We start from the raw sequence: 18,624 nt of genomic DNA, 5'->3' as shown, positions 1-18,624 counted from the left end.
CTTCCCACTGGTGGCGGCGTGCACTGCAAGGGCAGTTCAATGGTCAGCATTCTGCTTGTCTCTCATCCAGGCTTGGATTTGCTCTTTAAGTTCTGGCACTGATGGTGTAAAGAGGAGGAAAAAAAAAAAAAAGAACTATTAACTTACCATTTAAATCAGTGAGTAATTCTACTATACAAAAGCTCCTCCTGACCAACTGCAACTTCTTTTCTAGATCAGGATACATCAACTACTATTTTCTGCACAGCTTTGAGTAAATTAACTACTCAGTTACCCACTGTAATAATATCCTTTAGCCCAGTAGTTAATGAAGACAAGGGTGTGGGGTTTCTTCCCCCCCACAAAAGGAAATGAACTTTGCTGGGCAAGATGAGATGGAAGAACTGTTCCCTCTCCTGAGGCTTCAATGTTATCACCTGAAGGCAACCGGAGGAAACTGCACACAAGTTGTGTGCCCCAGCGCACAGCTCCATCGCTAACTGTTAATCTGTTACCTGGTTCCAGCATATTTTCTGTCAGCGTCTGACGATTGAAAGGATCAGTGGAGGAGTTCAACAGATGCCTCAGGATGATTGACCTGTCCATAATGGTTCCGGATGGCAACCTCACAGGATCAGTCATCAGAGTGTCCATCAGCGGATCTGAGGGCACAAGAGCCTCCTCATTACACTGAGGGCAAGAGTTACACATTTTATCTGCACACGAAACAACGGCGCAGAACTGATATTCAGGGTCCCCGATCAGGTATATTGCTGAAGTTAAAGAAAGGGTTACAACGAGCAGTCGACTTTAGCCTTTTATAATGCTTTCCTTTTTCTGAGTTGGGACTAAGCACTAGTTATTTTCACCCTATTTTCAGATTTGGGTTTTTGGGTTTTTTTGTTTGTTTGTTTTCAATTACTATTTTAACATAAGCAAAACATGAATAGGACTAGAGGGTACAATCCCAGGGAAAAACAAACCCTTTGGTCCCTATATTTACTTAACTATTTAATTGAAATAGAGCAGGATGCAAGGCTTCACAAACAATACATAGTTTCTACTAATACATCCTCATATTTAAACTCCATGTCACAAAATAAATGCTGCTTCTCTTAAAAAGTCAGTTTTTAGAAAACTCAACTTGCCTCTGAATTCATCAGGTGCATCGCTGTAATCAATCTCTGCACGGGCATTCTTGGCAACAATCTCCTCCACTTTCTCTGCCAGCAGTTTGAATTTCTCTATTGCTATGGTTGACTTGATTCCAGCTTTTCTCATCTTCGAGATAACCTCCTCAAAGAGCTCTTTACTGTAGGACCTCTACAAGCAAAGCATAAAAAGTCAAGGTGGCTGAGCTGTAGTATCCTAACGTGCCACAAAAATTCTAAAGATCTTTTAATGCGTTTTTAAAACTTCAGAAGGAGGGAATCAATGAAACCTCAACATTACATCGGACAGAAAAAGAGTATGCAGATAATATTTCATCTCGCACCAAAATATCGACTTCGGGGTGGACTTACACTTTTTTACTGGTCATCACCACAGTAGAACTGTTCAGGAAAAAAAAAAAAGCAACATCACCTAATCAAAATGAGTAAGACACTCTGAGAGGCTGACTATAGTTACTAGAATTGTTCCTTAGACAAAACATCTCTCTTGCCAGTCCTGTCTATATTCTTGTTCTCACAAGTCTTGGCTGAAAATACAGCTTAAAATGAAAAATTTTCTGATTTCTTAACTAATGTGATAATGTGCAAGGCAGTACTGGGAAAGAAGTGATTCCTTCTCCTAACCAAAACAAAAACAAAGAAAAACCCCACCCCAGGATGTTGCAAAAGTAGAAAGACAACTGGGGGAGCTAATACTTGCTGGAAACTTGCCAACCGGAGCGGTATGTACCGTGCAGCTCCACAGTGCAACACTCAGAGACCAAACGCCTATCCCATAGTTTCAACTGAAGCAAGTGTTTCTTTCATGTGAAAAAAGAAAGCTGGGCAAGGACTTCTGAAAGCTGCTTATGTTCTAAAGACACCATTTTCTTTTCAGTTCACAATGCCACGTTTTGATATAAGCCTTTTAATAAAAACTTATTTACACTGCAGTGCAAGGTTGAATTAAGTGACAAAACAAAACACACGAAGTCTTACAGATTTCTGTTTTCCCTGGGGATTTTAAAATGTTCATCACAGCTCTACTTCTTTCATCTATGCTACAGCGCCCCAAGAAATACCATTCACTACTTAGGACACACAGTGCCCACCCAAACTCCTTTCTAGTCCGCAGAGGAGAACAGAACTGTGGCAACATGCCCAGGGCTTTAGAAACGTTTTTAGATTCCTTCTAATACGTGCTAGGATTTCCAAACAGGAGATGTATCAAAATGCTTTAGAGACTCTGCCATGATCAAGCAACTTTTTGTCTGGTTTGTTTTGTTTTTTCCTCCTAATACCAGTAGCCATTAACCAACTGTGCATTTCCTTGGTGTTTCTTTCCTGTCATTGACAGTTTCCAAGATACTACTCACTCCCTCTGCTTTTTATGAAGGGCTACTTTGTTAATTAAGCTTTATTCCAGTTCCCACACCAGCAGGCTCCTTTCTTTTTAATCCCTATGTCATGGCTGGGGCTAGCATCAATGAATGAACGATGGGTAACATTCTCACTTTTATATGTACTGAACAGCACAAAAAATCCACCGCAGGCTCGCTCCGCACATGCAGACACATGAGGTCTGTTTCAGAAGTGTTACTGATGCTGTCTCCATTATCAGAGCTTAAATCATTACAGAGAAAAGATGATGAGCTGCTCTGACACCTCTGCTTCACCAGACATGCAAATTCAGCCTCATGTACTGTAAAACAGCTTCCACTAGAATTTCAAATAGCCGTTGAGAACACGTTTTTCCTCTAGATTTTGAGAAGTTTGTATTATAAGAAACAGGCGTGGAGAGACACAGTTCAGTAGATAAGACAATTTCACAAGAACACAGAGGTGTGTGACGGCTTATCTACCTTAAGAGTGAGCATTCTGCTCTGAGGGCTACCCTGAGCAGTTCAAAGGTGACCCACGTGCGCTGCAGTCTGCCAGTTTACTACACATGATCTAAAAGGACATACGATTTGCAAGCTGTTAGGCTAGAGAACGAGCACTGGATCGTTAAAGGAGCTCTTATTTCTCAGTCCCAGCTCCGCCTGTTCCATGTGTTCTTGATGAGGAAGTGGGGAGGTAGTCAAAACTCTTCGTATTTTTCAGTTTTCCCACTTGCAGAATTAGGACAAAGTACTTCTGATAACTGACAATGAGGCTGCAGCTCACAAGCCACGACAGCTCAGGACATTTCCCGTGTGTGTGAAGTGCGGCAGATGTTTGTGTGTGTCTATGGGTTTGCAAAACTCTGTGAAAACATACCCATCTAAGAGAGCGGGCAGAATATGAACAGAGATGATCTGCTGAAGGAAAACAAATTGCAAGCATCTGTGATGGAAACTGGGTGGCAGCACACAGGTACGATGAAACTGTAGTTCTAGAGCATTCTGCAAAGTCCTGTTTGTCCACAGGGCTTTTGCTCTTCCGCTCTCATCTTTTTGGAGCTCACCTGATCATCAGCAATTGCTTTAGCAAAGCGAGCACAATCGAGCTGTAGATAAATGTCAGTCAGTTGGTCCAACAGCTTCTTTGGTTCAAACCCATATTTCTCAGGGTTTTCGACTTTCAGGTCACGGCACTTGGGGCCACAGAGTTGCTGTAAGTTAAAGTTCAGCATCGCAGCCAATCGCGGTCCAAGTTCCTGCAAGACCAAAGTAAAACACAGGTCACAGCGATAAAGGTTATCCCTAGTTTTGCAGACAGCAAGATCGGGAATTAACAACTAACAAAATTATCATTTTTAGGCTTGGAGAAAATGACTTCTTTATACATACTTTTCATTAAAAAAAAATGCGAACAGCTTCTGTCTAGAAAGGTCGCACCACCTCGGTGACTCAGGTAATGCTCTTAACATCAAATAACTTCAACAGCAATTAAATTTCAGTGAGCTGGAGAAAGGGGAGGAGAATGGAGACAAAGGGCTACCAAACATTCCAGGTTATTATCCAACAGCAGACATGCTAGAGAAGCTAGAAACCAAGTCAAACCTGAGCGGGACTTACAGGTCTGAGAAAAGGCTTTTGAACCTGCTTAGTAAGGATATGGAACATATCAACAGTTTCTGTTGCCAGGGCAAGATATGAACGAGAAACACGCTCATCCTGAGCCAGCTGCGACTGCCGAGCCTGTTGTTGATCCTAGAAAACAAACATTCAGTGGTTACAAGTCTGCAGAATTTCCGACATCATCACCCATCAAAACTCTAACAGCCATAATGCCAACACCATCTAGACAGACTAAAGAAGAGATGGCAATTCAAACCCAGATGTGATACCTTTCACTTTTCCTACCCAACACTAAAGTCTGCACCAATTTTCCAGAATTCTGCAGCACTAAAAAATAAATTCAAGTGGTATCACAAGACTCCATGGTAATTGAGTCTCTTTACATCCTGTAACTGCTCCTCACAGCTGCAGAACTGGGTTATGCTTCATTTCCACCCAAATGCCAATACTTCGAAACCAGCTTGGGATCCGAGAGTCAAAGGAGGTTCTAATTAATGCACCATCGTAAGTAATAAACACTCCACCCTGGATAAGCTGTAGATTTTGTACCAGCTCATTTTGTCACTACAGTAACGGCATCACCTCGCTTGTAGGCACAAACAAGAAAGGCTTCAGAAGAGCAAACCAGAATAAGTTTAACAAACACGATCTTCATAGTTTTTATTTTCAAACATAGCTTTTGGGGTTTTTTTAATCAATAACCTTAGAATAGAAATACCTGACATTGGAGGGTCACCACACACAATTATTGTTTAATCAGCCTAAGGTCTGAGGTATAGGACTCTAATGGTCTGCACCAAATCTATCCAGGATCAATGCATTAACAAAATAAAAGCTTTATTCCTTGAAGTCAATTCAGCTGGCAAGCATCTTCCAAAACCTCCTTCAAGAAGGTTAAAGTCTCAGTTTCTCCACTTAAAGTGTGCAGTAATTTAAAACTTTATACTATTTCCACTTCACACCACCCTTTGCCAGCCACAACGTAACTATGCAGAATGAAGTTTTTTGCAGAATGTCATCCAGAGTGACCACAGTCATACTGGCAGCAAGAAAAAGCATCGGGAACTGCTTCTCATGAGCAGCTCTTTGGTGCTGCCCCTTATTAAAAAGGTTTTTTAATGGTCTTGTATTAAAAAATCAGAATTAAGTAAAGGGCACTTTGAAAAACAGCTCTGTTCACCCTGGGCAGCAGGTCCCATTGTTCTTTATTCTTCATCTCCTCTTGCACTTCATGGATACGTTTTAGGGACTCCAGACTCTCATCCAGCAAGAAAGTTGTGTCATTTATCAGCATGTTGATGTAGCGAACAAACTGCTTCCCAGAGCTGAAAACATTGAAACACAGTTATCACGGCAGAGTAGATGGGTGTGCAGACCAGACTGCAAGCCCAGCAACACTCCCTCTGCACTGCCTGTTTCGAATCGTGATCCCATTCCCCAAGCCAAGTTGATTGTGGTGTCCAGAGCTCAGTTTAGAAACACTCCAGCTCTACTGGAAGGGGTTGCCATTTAAAATACAATGGAAAGCAGCATCACCCATTCCCAATGGCAACGGCCTCCTCAGGCCACTGCCCTGCAGCCTGCATGACAGGAAGCAGCATTATACACAAGTTCTTACTCACTTGAACTCTTCCATAAATGTACCATGGTGAGCTATATTCTGCCAGAGGCTTTTAAAAATGGTGCTGATGTGGTAGCGGATTGTAAACTTGTCATAGAATTCACTAGTGGCTCCAGTATGTTCAACATCTGGAAAAGAAAACAGATCCCAGAACTGAAATCAAACCTCTTTCACACCAGGATTCACCTGCAACACACTGTATCTCTCCCCTGCTGTCTCCAGTGTGATGAGCTGCAAGCACCAAGCTTTAAGAGAAGAAGCATCACTCCTGTTCAGAAGTCTCCATCTCAAACCCCATTAGAAGAAGCAGCAGCACCGCCCATTTTTTAATCCAGAACCAACCTCATTTCTGAAGAAAAACTTGTCAGAAAAACAGAACTTTCTGTTCTACTCAACTCCACTCTGCTCTTCATCCCACAGTCTAAAACTTCGCTTACAAGAAAACTCCGGGAACACTGCAAAAATTGCACCTATAGAAAGTGCTAAGCCCTCCTGAAGCATCCCAATCTACAGGACTAGAAAAAACTGTGGTCTGAAGTTTTAAAATCCCAATTCTCCCTTACAAAGCAAACAAAAAACTTCCAGTTTAGACTCTTAAGCACCATAAAAACAATTGTCACCTCCATCTGCCGTGCTAGAGTTGTGCACAGCAGCTTGTGAAAGGACTAGAATTCTCACGCACTTACCTGTGTAAAACTTCATCAAGGAGGGGACTAACAATTTAGTGGAGAGAGGATGATTCTCAATCATTTCAAAGAACTTCTGTGTCCGAGGCTGAACAGCTGGATTTGTCATGAACATCACCTCCACCAGCTTGGCTACCAAGTAAGGATTTCGGATGTAGTTCTGGTTGCACAGCATCACAACAAGGAACATCACTATGTCCTGAGTACAGGGCTCATAAAGCACCTGAGGAGCATATCTGATAAGGGAGATAAGGAGAACAAAATTAAAAACCAGAACCCTGTATATTGCCTGCAGAAAATGCATCACATACGTCAAGTAAGTTCAGATCACTCATAAGCAACCAGAAAAATTTAGTCATTATATCATAATTCCCTCTCTCTCTCTACAGAAACTAGATTCTTCCCCTTCCAGAAGGCCTTGCCAGCTGTTCGCTGGGAGCTGAATTTTAGCCAGAAACACTATCGTGTTCTTTCGTTGCCCATAATAGCAAAATTGCTAGGAAGGACCACTATAACAGCACCTCAGGAAGGCAAAAGCAAACACCTCCTCATCGCACAACACAGCGAAGCCTGAATTTGAAGGCACATTTACAAGAAGGAAGTGACCAGCTTCAGAACTCCAGGATCTTAACAGCATTCATGCCAACTAACCTGCTACAACCAACATATGCATTTCATCCCAGCAAACTGATAAATGGGGAAATTCCCTACTCACCTATGACTTCTGAAAAATATTATTCTAGTGATGATTTAACACATGAGATCAAAAAAATTTCTCTCCAAACCACAAAAAAAATTCTTGGGTGGAGGGAATCAAGACAGCTTAAACTTTCTTTCACAAAAAAATTACGTTAGAAGGACTGTGGAGCCCATCTAGTCATTGTAGCTGCAGCAATGCCTGCCAGTGCCATAAGATCATGGCTGCTGTTAAAAACCAGAATATTAACCACCACATAACTAGGAAACTGCTTTCACACCCTAGATTTATGTTTCAGAGGTAAATGGTAGTACAAACTTCCTTTAGATACAACTTTACTTACTGTACAATAAAAAATAAAAATTCAGCAACATCTTCCACGTAAAACTCTGGTAATGCTGCAAATACTTTCGGAACTTCAGGAGTTAAAGGCAATTTTATGCTGTAGAATAAAAGAGACAACAGACAGGACAGTAACACAGCAGGGTTAAGTAGAAAGTGTCACCAGCTCTCTTAAGGAATTCTCCTACGGGAACACTTCAAGGGAGTTCTGAAACAGACTCTTTAAAATTCCACCTCAGTACTTCGAGTGTACTAAATGCACCTGAGGGTTCCTCTCCCTTGCAACTGACCCTTAAACTATAAGACAGACATATATTCCATGCAAGAATGAATGCCACTGACATCAATAAAGTAACAATCATGTAAAAAAGCAACTGTAGAATTTTCTTCAACAGCATTTGCGAAATTCAGTGAACAATCCAATGTGATCTGAAGTATCTTTGATAGAGTTTACACAGATAATCCCGAGACTCACTTGGGATAGGCAGGGTCAAGAATGCGAAGCATCAGCTGAATCACCATGCCATAGAAATTCAGACATCTCCTGAGAAAGTTTTCATCCAGCAAACCAGCATCTGCACAAGCCTTGCACCTCACCAGTTTCTGCAGAACATGCACACAAAAACTAATCCAGGGCAAAACAACATAAAGGGAGGTCAAGCCTATCCAAGCTATCAATACGTCTGAATTAGGACAATTACACAATGGTCTCTTCTTAAAATATGCTCTTATTTGAGAAAACAAGGCACTTAAGTCCCCACATATCAAGAAAACCACACACATCATTCAGAGTTGCAGGGACAGAGGAGCCTTTTACAAGCTTTATGGAAACAATAAAAGAAATAACAAAGGCATCAAAGTGGGACAAAGTGATATAGGTCAGAAAATTTGTGTCAGTTTGTACTTGGAAGACTTAAGCAGGACAGACCTTCAAAAGAGAGGATTCCAGCATACTCATCTTTGCAAGAATTCTCCATGAGGTAAAGGGACTCGAGAGTTCCATCTCCATCTTGGGCACGGATTGTACACACACACCCACCCCTGAACAAATCCCAATCCCTTTGCTTATTCTCTCGCCAAGAAAAATACTATTTTCTTCTTTCTGAGGAACAATGCCCAAGTTAACCTTGGTACTCCTCTGAATTTTAAATTCACTGTTAATGCTGTATCGTACCATCAGCGCAGCACTCACACTCACACAGATTCAAAACCACCATATTCAAGGAGCATCCGTGGGAAGTTGCATTTAAACATGAGGACATAAACACACAGACAGGCTGACAAGGGCATTTGAGAACTGAATCACTCACAAACCTTAAGCTGTGTCTTGCACCGTTTCAGCATTTCGCGATGCCTGGTAGCCAGAGGAGAATCCTTCCACTGACTTTCATTGTTTTTCAAATCTTCAACAGTCCTGAAAACCATATGCAGTATTGGTTATCGTGACAGAGGGGATATGCACTGCCATCTACAAGGCATTTAACCTACTTATCTGCTGAATATCAAGGAAATACTGAGAAGTGGGGGGAAGCTTATAATTTTCATAGAACTTACCCATCATCAGAACAAAAAAATTGCGTCTGTAAATGCAGGCTGGACATCTGCCCAGTGTGCATTCAACGGCACTACATACACCAGGTCCAACAGAGAGATGCCTGTCAGGCAAGTCAGAACAGTGCAAAAAACCAAAAAGACCATGCAACAAACAGAAGGGATCTATCCTGCCTGACAAAGTTAATTTATCCATTTTTCTGAAGCACTGAAGTCTACAGTCGCTAAAGTAAGGTTAAAAGGATGTCGTTGAAATTATCCCTAAAATCAACCCTAACACAAAGAAGGGCTGGTCCAGTTAACGAGTTACTTAGAGACCTCATTCGTCTTCTAGCATCAGAAGGCAAAACAGAAAACAAAATCAGCTAAGGAAGAAAAAGGTGGCTAACAGGACTTGTTAGAAACACCTTCCCTTGCCCAAGAAAGGTACAAGTCTGCATCCCGTGTATTTTCCCCATGTTCCACAAAGGTAAATGATTTTCTGCAGTCTCCTTCTACCCCTCTCATGCTCCACTCCTCATAAAATTCAGGTTTGCAGAGTACAACGCATGGACAGTCTGTAGTCTCCCTGTCAGCATAAGGACCAGTAAATCAAGGTGGTTGATATTACCGCCCCTCCCTTACCCATTTTCACACTCTGCCCCACAGAGGAGAGAACTTAAATGTACATTACTCACACCATTTACATTAAAAAAATCCCATGTATTCCCCTATCTTAATCCTTTTTTAGGAAGGGCAGCTGAGTAGAACAGAACTCAACATATGGAACTATAGGAATACAGTCCCTTTTCATCCCACCTGTAAATACAAATTCTTTTCCACATTGATTTGCCTACGGCAGAAAAACATGCAGTGTCATTTCTTTACTACCAACACCTACGTTGCCTAGTGCTGCAAGCAACCAAACAATTCACGGAAACTGCTGAGCACTAAGGTCCTATCGATGTCAGTAAAAGCCCAGAGCTCTTCACTCTGCACCATTACGTGGAGACTGCAGCATAAGCAGCTCCATCACAACAATTCTAAAAAAGGAAAAAGCAGCAATTCCTTTTTCAAGCCAAACGTACAGCTTATTCACAAGTCATCCACAGGCTGGTAATATGAAAACACTAAGATACGCTGACTCTTCCTGCTCTGCTTTCTGCAGCTTCCCAGGTTATTGGCCTGCATGTGCTTTCAAAACTAAAAACAAAAATCACTACGAATGCAGTCCAAAAATCCTGTAATGAGCCCATGGTATTACTGCCAAGGAACACTTACCAAGATGCAGCAAGTGCTATTATAAACAATGGAAAATACTGATGATACAAAAATCTGTTCTAATTTTAACAGAGTATTCTTCGAGGTTTACCAACTATAAAAGTCTAATTGAATTTATGCCAAGAGAAATGGAAAACAGCAGCATTTTCATGTCAACATCATAACTTTAATTTATGATTTTTAAAATGGTAAACCAGATGCTGAATGAAACGTACATCAACAATGCTAAGAGCCTACTGCTGAAGGCTTCCATCCTCCTGCCTCGAGTAAAAGTTATTCCACCTCAGACGTCAAGGGAAAAATGGTAAATATTTTCTGGGGGGTACAAAACAGCTCAGGCACAACTAAGAAGGTCGTTTCTGAAATCACAGATCATCTACAATGATTTGATTATGAGCCACGTAACTTTACATGCACTCCTGCAGCTGTGTCAGAATGAGGGACTGAAGTCCACTCACCATCAACCACACCACAGATTAAGTTATAACAAACAGCGTTACAGAATGTCATGAATCCTAAAACACTCTGAAGATAATTCAACTATCTTTAAACAGAACGGTCTTCTCCCCAGTTTGAGCTGTTTGTGTAACCAGCATCCTCCACCCACTGCTATCTGAATTCCTGATTCCCGGCTACAGTCCCTCAACATAAGCAAAAATCCATTAAGGGCCAAAAGCAGCAAGTTAACAAGTAGTTCAGGTGATCTGTAATCAGCAACAGTTTTGCCCAAACTGTCATTCTAATTTCCATGAAGTTTATAGGACTGGCACCATGGTGAGAAGAGGGCATTGCTAGGGGGCTAAGATGCTCAGATGCATGAGATAATTAACCGCTTCTAACCTGTTGAGTTCCCTGATGGCCCGCAGTCTACGTATGTACCGACGGCAGCTTGGCAGGATTGAGAGATGATGGGCATGCAGGGTTAGGAAGAAACATTCTGTTGGGAATTTCGGCTCAGAAAATGGAGACGGATCCCCGTCTAGAAAACAAACATAAAAAAAGCAGTATAGGTGAACAAATTACAAAATTCACTGTCTTAAGTAGAGGCAAGACCTTGAACTGAACTTTTTTAAAACAAGTAAGAGCAGATGGTATATCAAGGAAAAGCCTTTAGGAATAGGAGAATTATTTGCTAGAAATCAAATTCTTCCAAGTACCTCCAGGATCAAAAACAGAAGGCATAGTAAATGCTTAACATAACCCAGTAAGAGTACTCACAAAGTTCAGCAATCCAGGCTGCAACATCCTCCATTGTTGCCTTCACTCTTGTCTCATCTGTTGGGAGGTCAATACGACACTTGGGATGAAATATGTACATGGGATCAACCGTTTCCAGCTTTATCTTCGTACTTAGTTGCTGTAGTACCCATAAGAAGTTGAGCATAAAGCCGTCTGTAGATACCAAACGATCATCTGTCTGTGGGTAAGAACGTGAACAGTTGAAGAGATGAGCTTACCAGTACAAGAGCATTTTCTGCTGCTTTAACTGTATTCAACACGAATTATGTATGTTCCAAAAAAGGGAGAAATGGTGAAGAACGTGGAACTCTAAGGAGACCTTTGTGATAATGGGAAGGTCACTTACTAACTCAGGTATATTATCTTCCTCTACGGTTCAAAGTAGTTATTCTCAAGAACATTAAACAAACATAAAAAGTAGTAGAAAACAACATAGGAAATTAAAAGGGCTAAAAAGTGCCTCTTTTGAGAATGGTTTGCCACAGATATTGATGACAACAAAAGAGTTTCATGAGTTTTATCTTCAGTGCAAAGTTCCTATCACTTCTTCACTGGAATTTCCCAGAAATATTCATAGCAAAGTTTCCAAATGTTTACTTTCGAAAAGGGGACTTGAAGGTAGCAATGATGCAAACTTCATCTGTTCAGGGTTCGTGCACAGATTGTATCAGAGGAAGTGAGTGCAATGCATTAAACAATGGCCAAATATCATCCCCGTGGTTTCCCTGGAACCACGCCAATTCCTATTGCATTGCTCCCTCTAGAGAAGCCATACAAACAAAGCTGTAGCACCGTACCAGCTGGGAAATAAATTTTTAAACATAGACAATTGGAATGAAGCCACCATAGATGGGGCAGGGGCAATTATGAAGCTTTAAACATCTAATATAAAATCCCGGTGAATGAAGTGACACGTCAGTCCTAGAAGAGGAAATAAGATGAACTGATCAGATAGGTAAAACCAAATAGCTTCAGAAATAGGAAAGAGATAAAGACTAGTACAGCGGGGCTTCTTGCCTGTGCGTAGGCATACAAAATGCTTTTGTCCTCCATTCAAGAGCCATTGCATGAGCCATCTAGTGCTATTTATGCACTGACCGGATTCACAAATCACAGGAAGAGCACTCCCCTTATTTACCTGCATTTGTGCCTTTTTCATGTTGGCATTGACAACAGCTGCCATGTAATTGAGAGCGGCTTCTCGCGTTTCACCGTTCAGTAAAATACTATGCAGAATCTTGAACAGCTCTTGCTGGAATTTCAAGTAAACATTCTGTCAGGTAGCACGTACTTCTCAACATCACATTCCTGACTTCTATTGCTCTGTACTTCCATGTTCTATAAATTCCACAAAACTAACTACGACTTCTATTATGGTCTTACGCCAACTTTATATGCATAACTTTTTAGTTATGACATTAGTTACAGAAAAAATATATAGAGAAGACTAGTGCAACACACACATTACTAATACAGTATGTATCTTTTTACTCATCCTTTAAAATGAGCTATAATCCATGACTAACTGCTCTGATATTTTCTGAACTGGCTTACAGCCTAGAAGAATATTTGTAGCACTCCAATATGGTTTTTTCCCTAATTCCCTCCAGCAATATCCTAACACATCTGCTGTTTAACACAGAAGCTAGGTTATTTCAGATTACGTTCACCATCTATGTCAAGACCAAAAAACCCACAATACTTGGCATTTTTTTTTAAACACGAGAACACTTACCCTTGCTAATTCCAGGTAATGTTGCAAAGACTGGCTAACAACCCGGGTGTTCTCAAGGGTAATGGCAGGCCCTGAGAAGTACTTTTCAACTACTTTGTTCTGAAAGTAGAACGAATATTGGTAAATGTATTGAGTATATTGGGGAAGGGAAAACACCAGACAAAACAAAAACCTAGCAAACAAACCCCACCATGCTACGATCAACATCCTTCTGTACCACTTACATCATCTTCAGCAAAGACAGAGAGACTGAAGAAAGCTCCAAGATAAGAAAGTCTTTGCAGCTCTCGTCCTGCACCTGCGCTTAAAGATTTAGGTAACCACAAGGGCAAGGAGACAACCTAGAAAAACATGAGAAAGAGCAAGTTAATCAGAGCTGCCTGTCAGCCATACTACTGTACCTGCATTGCCGCCTTTCTCTGTTTGCCACGTGCCCTCGATTCTTCACATTCAGTCACACCGAGAGCTAAATGGAAACACCTCCCCAGTATTTCAGCAATTCTAGGCAAGGCTCGCTTGTCCCAGTTTTCTTAAGTTCTCAGAGAAAAGGACTCTCTTTAGCAGTTTAAACTATTGTTAGCATGAGATACTACATTTTAGAGTTCTGAAGAATATTATCAATGTGGATCATATGGTACAGACAACAAAATAAGATACATGTTTTTTTTTAACTTGGGAAAAAAAAACCAAAACAAAACAACAAACTAGACTGGATACACTTACCAAACTGCACATAGGGTGTGTTTTCCCAAACTTGATTTCACAAAGTTCACATAGTGCCTACAGAGAAATCCCAGGAAAAATCACTTTTGAGTGTTATTCTTAAGTAACCTGTCTGCAAATAACAAGCTTAACATGGTAAACTGCTGAAAAAGCCAAACCTTTTTCCTTTAATCAGTGGAAAATCTTCCATCTTCTACAGCAGTGAGGAGGTCCAAAAGGAACACCCTGCTCCCAATTTAGCTTTTACATCTGTTTCACGTTGTCTCAAAAAAACTAACGTGTCTGACAGGGTAATACATTATTGCATTTATTTCAAAAATTAGCTGTGCAAATTGTTTGCTCAGAACATAACAATGCCTTTGCTGGACTCCTGAACGGCCACATAAAAGTCAGTAACAACAATAAATAGAGCGATTGTTCTATACACACACCGAGGCCTTTGTCTTTTGAATCAGAGTGGAAAAATGTCAGATGAACTCAGAAGCCAGAAACAAAGAATCCTATCCAAGATCTCTAACTCATTTTCAACTGCAGCACAGAGAAAAGAAAGCGGTTATAACAGATGACTCCGAACACACAGAAATACTGTAGGCTTTCACATATCCCCCTTCTCCTGTATTGTACGTTCTCACTCCTCAGTTATCGATAACTAGTAACTACTATTCCATCCTTTTGTTGCACACGGTGCCAGCTAGAGATGATCAAAATGGAACACCACTTTCAAGCAGCCCTTACTTGCAGCCAACAGCCAAATCTGCAACAGTCTGCACTTGAAACTGGGGGCAATAATAGAAGCACAAGATAATACAACCAGCAGAAATTCATTTTGCAGCACCCCAGTCCAGCTACCTTCCTGAAGTACAAATTAAACCCGAGATGTAACAGCCTTTTCTGGCATCACACGCTGAAGATCCAAAAATCTGAAGGTATTAGCTGAGAATGCTAATTCTTGGCTGACAAGAATTTAGCTTGCACTTTCGTGGCTAAACATTCATTTTGAAAGACTGTTTTGTTTTGTCAATAAAAGCAGGGGGAAGAAAGCAGATTTAAGACTAATGTATGCACTTAAACCCTAAAAATAAAATCTGCAACTTTCCAGCCAGGGAATATTAGGATGTTTTCCTAATGTAGAGAGTCATCAATTCAAATAATTTTAGGTTTAATGCAGTAGATTTTAGTTTCCCACATACAAAAGTGAATCCAACAAACACTGGTATGGACAATGGGCCTCATTTTCCAGGCTTAAGTGGGGAGGAGCCTAGCAGGCTATATAACCACCCACAGTATTGTAATTAGCGTGCATGATGAAATCCATACATCTGATTAATCTTACAATAAAAGCAATACATGTAAACATTTGAATAGCCCACTATACAAACACTGTACATAAAGCTTAAGATATTCTTGGATTCGGATTCTACCGGATTTTTAATAGCAATCCACTAATCAAAGAAATCCCCAAAATGAAGTACATTATCTTGTATAGAATCTGTGTAAGTTGTCAATCACCATAAGGAAACTGCTTCTAGAAGTGAACAGTCCTTACCATAAGGGGGTATTTAAAATTGTCACTATCAAGGGAGCACTCTTTGGAAGCTGCAGCCAGGCCTTGCAAGATGGGAATAAAGATCTGCAGAAACAGAAGTAGATTACTTTGTTCAAGAACAGGAAGCAATCAAAGGACACTATTGCTGTACACAGCATGACATGCCTGTTCATTCTTCAAATACTGCAAGTTACACAAAAGAAAAACTAAGATGTTTCCTTTAAATTTCTATCAGTTAAGCCTGAAAGCTTAAGAGATTACTGAAAGCTGAAAAACAACGTATGTGATACAGTGTAAGTGATGTATGGGCTTGATGCCTGGCATAACGACTTATCCACAAAAACTTCTTTCCAAGCACTTGTATATACTTTTTCTGACCATGTTCTAAATTGTTTCCAAATGTTTACTTTGCAAACAAAAAAAGCCCAGATATGTACATCTAGATTTGGACCCAAAAGTACAGATACAAGTAGAAGCTGACAAATCATGTCAGCACATTGACAAAAATCAGGTGGCGTTCCACCAAGTACCCTGCGTGTGGAAACCCCACAGGAAAACCCCCACTCGCTTCCTATGGGGTCGCTGGAGATACTCTATGGGTGAGTGCAAGCACGGATGTGATACAACTGAGAGCACAGGTTCTGCGGAGATTTCCAACAACCTGATTGCCCAAACGGGTAGTAACTATCCGCCTGTACGCCTGGGGCAATAATAGAGCTTTAGTTTTGCACATCATGTAAGCGAGTTGGTTTTGTGCTGGCAAGCTGTATCTGTGCTAAGAGTAAAGGTAACAAGCAGCAGTCATGGGTTATGATGAAAGAGGAAGTGACAGGACAGGAACTTATTAATCCACAGTGATTATACCCAATAGTAAGTGCCCGTCACAAAGCTCTGACAAGTATACCCTCACAAAATAAACCCTTCTAGTAATTTTGCAACAATAACAAAAGGTGCCGTTGAGTTTTGAATTTAACTATACTGTGTTGCCTCTATAAAAAGACAAAACATATTTTAAAAATTGTATTACAGAAGAGGACTATAACGAGGTTGTTGTCTCTTTCAGCCAGAGGACTTGTTCTCTTCTCTAGGGTAGGTGACCTTTAACACTCTCCATAACCACTTTGAAAGTCTTAAATCTACTTTCAACTGCATGAACCTCTATTAAAAGGTGTCCAGGCAGAGATATAAATTATTAAAAGGTGCTTGCACTACACAGAAAAATTAGCTAACGTCTTTTTTTCAAAATTGGAAGGATCAAATGCCATTCTGAAGGCCCCTCTACAGCTAATATACTGCATAATATATATTCACATATATCATAATATATACTCACATAACACTGCAGAAGCACTAGTTAGAGACAATCACAACCTACTGATCTGCTTTAAGAGGACACAGGCTAGACAGTAATTTGCTAGTTTTGTGTCTTAATTAGTAGGCCCATCAGTTCTGATTTTTCATCATCTCAGTGAACTACTATGAGGCACAGAACAAACCATGTCATGTTTCTCAGTATCTATGGAGGGACTAGGATTTGCAAAATGCTCTTCACACCTTAGATGCAAACTGTTAAAGTTGCAAAGAATGGTAAAGACTGCAAGACAGAAAAAACAATAACCTTTCCGAGTACGATCACAGAAGGCTGCTGTCTAACACACACATTTTTAGGTTATTTTGTACAGAAGCATGGAAGGATAAAAACCCAAGATCGATACCGTAATCTATGCCTGCATATTCCAAGCAGTTCACTTCAGCATTACATAAATGTGCGCTGCTTATTGACAAATGCACTTTTAATAATTAGAACCAGAAAATAATGAAAGTCAGTCTTTTTTACAAAATGCCAAATGAGTTAAAAACAAGCAACTGAAGTTTGGTTTTGCGCAACCAATAGGTATAAGAATGATGAGATGCAGAATAAACCTCTGGAAATCCACTCTCTTGAATATTGCAAATAGTAGAATCATGTAATTATTTAATTTTTACCTATGCCTTACCTGTTTGAACACCTCTTCATCCTGATAGGTTGTTCTCACCAATTCTTGGATGAAGCCAAATGGGAGATTCCTACACAGCATATACGGTACCAGCAGAGACTGCTGCTGCAATGATCTTTATTTGTATAAAAAAAAAAAATCCAAAACTACTGATTATTTGCAGTAGTATTTGCGAAAGTGTCAGAGTAATCACATCTAAGGGTGTGCCAGAAAGCGGATCATCAACATGTAGACACACCTAGTCTTTTCAGAAGTAACCAACCTTGTCTTCAAGTTACTTGTGGAAAGGTTATTCTGAAACAGATGCTGCTGCCAACATCACACTTTAGTTTAATGAGGCTGGAAGAAAATAACAGCTTCTGTGTAGTAATTGGTTCTTTTTCTACTCCTCTCTAATGAAAAAACCCTTTGTTAAGACCAACTAGTGAAGGAACATTTTTTAATGTTTGTTTTTCCAGGTTAAAGAAGAACATAACATTAGTCTTTTCTGAATTAATACAGACAGTACTTTAACTGCTCCTTAGGATTTTTGGAAAAGGACCTTTTTCCTTATTACATACATAAAATTTATTCTTATGTCAATACTGGTTCACAGAAAGACAAAACTAATCTCAAAGCACAGTGGATAATTGGTGCACCTTTAAAGATTATATAAGTATTGTTTGGAAACAAATATGCAATTATGCAGATTTTATTAAAAGCCACATCCTGTTTAAAAAATGGTTTTACTGTTTCAACTAAACAGGCTGCTAGTGAAACAACTGCACTTGAAATCTCAGAGTTCTGATTTAGTGTAGAACATCCATGCACAGATTTACATTAAGAAATCTGTTTTGGTAAACTCTGCCGTAAATAAGTGCTGTACCACTTGAGCGGGTTTTTCTACACGTTTTGGTAAGACTGTTTCTCAGCTGGTTACTGCAGCTCTAGGAGTTACTGACTTTCACAGGAGCAGCACCCCAACAATCTGCAAGTAAAACAGTTTATGCACGAGGGGAGGCAAAAACCAGCTTGGTTAACCCAGGTCCCCTGTTCAAAATGTTCATGTCAACCTGGATGATTTTACCCAAACATAAGTAGAAAACACTTGAACCG

The 18,624-nt window shown here is 40.3% G+C and overlaps 1 protein-coding gene across 2 annotated transcripts in view; it reads right to left on the bottom strand.

Moving 5' to 3' along the window:
* Nucleotides 1-18,624, bottom strand: part of UBE4B (ubiquitination factor E4B) — a 38,543-nt gene continuing 19,919 nt past the window's right edge. For both annotated transcript variants that reach the window (XM_010141904.1, XM_010141912.1), the window contains 19 exons: nucleotides 17,530-17,644; nucleotides 15,533-15,616; nucleotides 13,987-14,043; nucleotides 13,481-13,604; nucleotides 13,264-13,355; nucleotides 12,667-12,780; nucleotides 11,508-11,706; nucleotides 11,130-11,268; nucleotides 8,793-8,892; nucleotides 7,954-8,081; nucleotides 7,480-7,578; nucleotides 6,440-6,675; nucleotides 5,755-5,881; nucleotides 5,313-5,457; nucleotides 4,130-4,264; nucleotides 3,577-3,768; nucleotides 1,128-1,302; nucleotides 495-641; nucleotides 1-98 (listed from right to left, as the gene is read on the bottom strand). In XM_010141904.1, coding sequence (XP_010140206.1) covers nucleotides 37-98; nucleotides 495-641; nucleotides 1,128-1,302; nucleotides 3,577-3,768; nucleotides 4,130-4,264; nucleotides 5,313-5,457; nucleotides 5,755-5,881; nucleotides 6,440-6,675; nucleotides 7,480-7,578; nucleotides 7,954-8,081; nucleotides 8,793-8,892; nucleotides 11,130-11,268; nucleotides 11,508-11,706; nucleotides 12,667-12,780; nucleotides 13,264-13,355; nucleotides 13,481-13,604; nucleotides 13,987-14,043; nucleotides 15,533-15,616; nucleotides 17,530-17,644 — 2,470 coding nt within the window. In that variant the 3' untranslated portion in view covers nucleotides 1-36. The remainder of the gene's footprint in view (nucleotides 99-494; nucleotides 642-1,127; nucleotides 1,303-3,576; nucleotides 3,769-4,129; nucleotides 4,265-5,312; nucleotides 5,458-5,754; nucleotides 5,882-6,439; nucleotides 6,676-7,479; nucleotides 7,579-7,953; nucleotides 8,082-8,792; nucleotides 8,893-11,129; nucleotides 11,269-11,507; nucleotides 11,707-12,666; nucleotides 12,781-13,263; nucleotides 13,356-13,480; nucleotides 13,605-13,986; nucleotides 14,044-15,532; nucleotides 15,617-17,529; nucleotides 17,645-18,624) is intronic.

The sequence above is a fragment of the Buceros rhinoceros genome, unplaced genomic scaffold (genome assembly GCF_000710305.1).
Source record: "Buceros rhinoceros silvestris isolate BGI_N320 unplaced genomic scaffold, ASM71030v1 scaffold17730, whole genome shotgun sequence".
NCBI classification, from domain to species: Eukaryota; Metazoa; Chordata; class Aves; order Bucerotiformes; family Bucerotidae; genus Buceros; species Buceros rhinoceros.
This window is presented reverse-complemented; position numbering and strand designations above follow the sequence as displayed.